The sequence below is a fragment of the Melanaphis sacchari genome, unplaced genomic scaffold (genome assembly GCF_002803265.2).
Source record: "Melanaphis sacchari strain LSU unplaced genomic scaffold, SCAv2.0 Contig2054_pilon_pilon, whole genome shotgun sequence".
NCBI classification, from domain to species: domain Eukaryota; kingdom Metazoa; phylum Arthropoda; class Insecta; order Hemiptera; family Aphididae; genus Melanaphis; species Melanaphis sacchari.
Genome location: NW_020271012.1, coordinates 650 through 5,068, shown reverse-complemented (window position 1 = coordinate 5,068; position 4,419 = coordinate 650). Strand labels below are relative to the sequence as shown.

Genomic DNA, 4,419 nt, shown 5'->3' with positions numbered 1-4,419 from the left:
GTGAAGAATCCTCAGATAAAAAAAATGAAAATAATCAGATAGAAAAAATGTAATAAAAAATTAGACAATGAAAAGATGGATGTCAATGAATTAGTAAATGAAGTATCTGGTCACGAAAAAAAATCAGATGATTCTAAAAATAATGAAAATGGCGATGTACAAATATTAGAAGAATCAGAAAGTTCTAAAAAAGATGACTCTAAATCTATAAATTTGTCTGAATCAACAGATTTAAAAAAAAGCGATAGCATTACCGATCTCACTGTTGACTCTGATGAAAAGAAAACTGATGTTGTTAAACCAAAGATTCAAAGTCCTAATTACTTTGAAAATCCATTAGGCAAGTTTTTTATGCAAATAGGTGTAAACCTTGTTCAAGAGCATGTTCAACTCGACTTATTACGCACTCAAAGAAGAAAAAGAGATCGCGAAGGTGATAAATGTCCTGAAGAAGTTCATATGGCTATTAGTTCTTTAATTAAAACTTTAGAGTTTAGTAAAGAAAATAATGATCCATTCCAATTTGGCTTAAAAAAATGTGAACTCTGTAATTTTAAATCTGAGTCAAGTTTAGTAATGGCTCATCATTTAGAGACTCCACATATGACTGCCAATTATTGCTATAGATGTAATTTTTGTACTTTCCAAGTACGCAGTCCTCATGAAATATTACAACACATGGATACACATAATATTAGAGGGCGTTTAGAAAGAGGTCCAGCTTTGCATCAATGTCCAAGTTGTCCATTTGAAGATAGTTATAAGGGTAAATTAACCAGGCATTTGATTTCTTGTACGAAAAAATATCGACCAGAAATTAATCAGGTAAATATACTTACATTTTTATATTAAATTATTTATTATGTATATGAAGAATATTTTACTTATTAATTATTTATTTATAGGCACCTCCATTAGATTGGGAACCTCCAGCAAAAATACCAAGGGTGTTACGAAATAAACCTTCAATGAGTCCTGGTAATGCTGTTTACCAAGCAGCTATGTCTGGATTTAAACAATTCCCAAATCCTAATATGTTACAATTACAACAACAACAATATAATAAAATGGTTCTTGCATCTGGCGTTAGAGCTCGTGGTCGTACTGTTTTACCAGGACAGCGATTTCCAGGAATGGTGCCTTCTTTTCCAACAACACTGCCAAACCAAACTTCTGGAGGTTGGTCATTAACTAAATTAATTTATTTAATCAAAAAAATATCTGCACATTATAACAATTAATGCTTACTATATTTATTTAAGTAGTAGGTATATAAAATTAATTTATAGTTTAAAAGTTAGGAAAAAAATGATCAAGTATTTTAAATAATTTATTGGTATAGTGAGAGCTATAATTAATTTTTCCCTATTATTTTTTAAATTAATGTTACTTAATTATACATTCAATCAGTATTTATCATATAATATTTGTTTACAGGAATTTTACTTAAGAATACGAGTATTAAACCAATCAATCAACCAATTATTGTCCCTACACCTTATTCGATGAACAATCACACATATCAGGTAATTATTATTGTATAATGTTCAAATTATAAATAAGTTTTAAAGTATTTAATCCTACTGTATAATTTAGTTTAATTCTATCCTTCAAATAAAAAATCTAAAGATTCAGTATAAATTTAACTCATTAAATATTTCCTATCTGGAAATCTTTATAAAAATATGTAATAAGAATTAAAACAGAATTTTAAACCAATAAATGCTCATTTTGCACATAATCTAAAAAGTGCATTTTATTGATCTTACTGATTATGAATTCTGTCTTCCAAGAAAATGCTAACTGGGTAGCAATCAAACTCTATCGCGAATTGCTACAAATTCTTACTACTATATCACCCTGACTGCTCCTATTATATTGTGGGTACGTTGAATTTACCATCAGTTTTTTTTTTCGTATGGCGCTTATGTCCGGGAGTAGGCCCGAAGGCCTAGTTCAGACGTCTATTTGGCAGAATTTATAGTAGGCACCCATAGGTTTTCTGCCATGCCTGGGTAAGGAGCGGCGGCTTCTCTTTCCAGACACCATGACTGCCTGAAGAGTGACGCCGTCCGTGACTGAGATTCGAATTGGCAACGGTGCGCGACGCAACCGACGCTTTAATCTGCTCGGTCACTTTACCATCAGTTGCTATGGTGTAGTAGATTTTATGTGGATCCGTGCACGTGTTGTGTTCTCTTAGTAGACGAAGAATAGATTCACTTATTTAAATAAATTTCAACCTTAAATTACATCAAAATCTCGGTCTCAATAATAATTTATTTTTCAAAAATAAAAAAAAAATGATCTAAAAACATAAATTTAAAAGTTTACATGTATAAACTTGGTAAATTAATAATATTTGTTTAAAAATAAAACTTCCAATTGAATAAAGAAAACTATTTTTTATTTATTTATTTTTTTTTAGCAAAATTCAAATAGTAGTAAATCTGTTCAACAGCCAAGTATATCTATAACACCTCTGCCTCGATCATTTCCATCAAATAGCACACAGTCAGCTTTTGTGTCTACCATGTCTAAATCTAAACCCCAACAAACTCAGTCGTCATCCACTTCAACTAATAGTAGCAACAAACCAACATTTGTAATATGTGAAATATGTGATGGCTACATAAAAGATTTAGAACAATTGCGTAACCATATGCAGTGGATACATAAGGTTAAAATTCATCCAAAAATGATTTATAATCGACCACCGCTCAACTGTCAAAAGTGTCAGTTTAGATTTTTTACTGATCAAGGTCTTGAAAGACATTTACTAGGATCACATGGTTTGGTCACATCTAGTATGCAAGAAGCTGCTAACAAAGGCAAAGATGGTGGAAGGTATTATTTGTTTTTATAATTATTTATAGATATCAATGATTTTGTATATTAATAATTTCTTATATTTTTTTTTTTAATTAGATGTCCAGTATGTGGTAGAGTTTATCAATGGAAGTTATTAAACCATGTAAGCCGTGACCACTCTATATCATTAAAGCCAGCACATTTATCTTACAAATGTACTGTTTGCACTGCAACATTTGGCATGTATAAACAGTTTGAAAATCATGTATATTCGGCACACAGTAATGTAGCTAAAAACTCGAACAAGAAACCTCTTGGTAATCAACCTGTAGCTTCTTCATCGACTTCTATTACATCTACACCAAAGGTAAATTAAATAATTAAGCATTTTAAATGTAAAGATTTTTAATGTTTAATATTTATATGGTTTAATAAAAACATTTTATTATTTTTAAATTAGCCATTAAAAATAAATGATGAAATTACCATAATACCACAACCACCTAAGATTCAAAATTTGTCTGTTAAAAGTAGTAATAGTAATAAACCAGTTACATCAACTGCAAAACAAAGTTCAACTCCAACAGCAAAAGCCAAGGTATGAAAATTTAAAATTCTATACTATTTTCTACAAAATATAATCTTTTTAAATTCACTTATTTAACAATATCTTAATAGAGTTTGTTTCCAATCTTATTTTTGAAACATGTCATTAATAATCTTATAATGAAATTAACTCAATCGTCATTTTCATATGATTTTGTTCTAAATTCTGTTAATTTATTTCATTGTAACTAATATATATATTTATACCCATTATCTTATTCTAATTTTTATACATAAATATTTTTAGGTGTAAATGAAAAATAATATGAAGATGTTTGATTTTTAGTTTTGAAGAACATGGAAGATATCAAAGATTGTTAGCTTATCCAGTTAACTCGAGTTATTTTTAATTTTGTTAACATATTATCAGGTCAAAAAAATGTCAGGTAACTTAATTAATTATATTCGAATTTAATAATTCGCCAATTATAATTTTTATAAATATAATGAATATTATTATTGTTGATTTCAAAATTGTATTTTGTTTTTGACTACGACAAACAGTGTGTAGACCTATATTTAATTATATTTTACTGAAATGTAATCTATGAATATACAATTTGTTATAAATATTACTAATTAGAAATAATTTTATATTAACGTTATTCCCCAGAATATTATGTATATTATGTATCATCTATCCATGACTGTAAATAACAGTATGTTTATTTTCTCAGTGGAGGTGTATCTATTATTTTTGTATATCAAACAATCAATTACACACTTTATTTAAGTTGTTCCCATCCTTTATTTATTTTATTATTATTATTTTTTTTTTTTTTACTTAACTGAAAGCACTTGTACTGTTTATATATATTTATATATATATATATAACCGTATTAAACAATTTATTCTAACAATTTAATTCTAGTTTAGATCAGTGTATAATATGTCAATGCTATTATTGTACCATATTGGATGTACATTAATAATATAGAATAAGCCTATATTTCTGTACTCTGAAATTTTATTTTTAATTGTTTCTTTTATTCAGACTAATC

The 4,419-nt window shown here is 27.8% G+C and overlaps 1 protein-coding gene across 2 annotated transcripts; it reads left to right on the top strand.

Annotated features, from left to right (window-relative positions):
- The first annotated feature begins 49 nt into the window (after positions 1-49).
- LOC112593448 (MOG interacting and ectopic P-granules protein 1) lies at positions 50-3,992 on the top strand. Of its 2 annotated transcripts, none has more exons than XM_025337839.1 (7): positions 50-825; positions 906-1,179; positions 1,438-1,526; positions 2,429-2,847; positions 2,929-3,178; positions 3,272-3,409; positions 3,704-3,992. In XM_025337839.1, the coding sequence occupies exons 1-7, from the start codon at positions 76-78 to the stop codon at positions 3,707-3,709; spliced, it is 1,926 nt and encodes a 641-aa protein (XP_025193624.1). In that variant the 5' UTR covers positions 50-75; the 3' UTR covers positions 3,710-3,992. The 2 variants fall into 2 exon arrangements, with proteins under 2 accessions (XP_025193624.1, XP_025193623.1); XM_025337838.1 differs by having other exon boundaries at positions 3,665-3,992.
- The last annotated feature ends 427 nt before the right edge of the window (positions 3,993-4,419 follow it).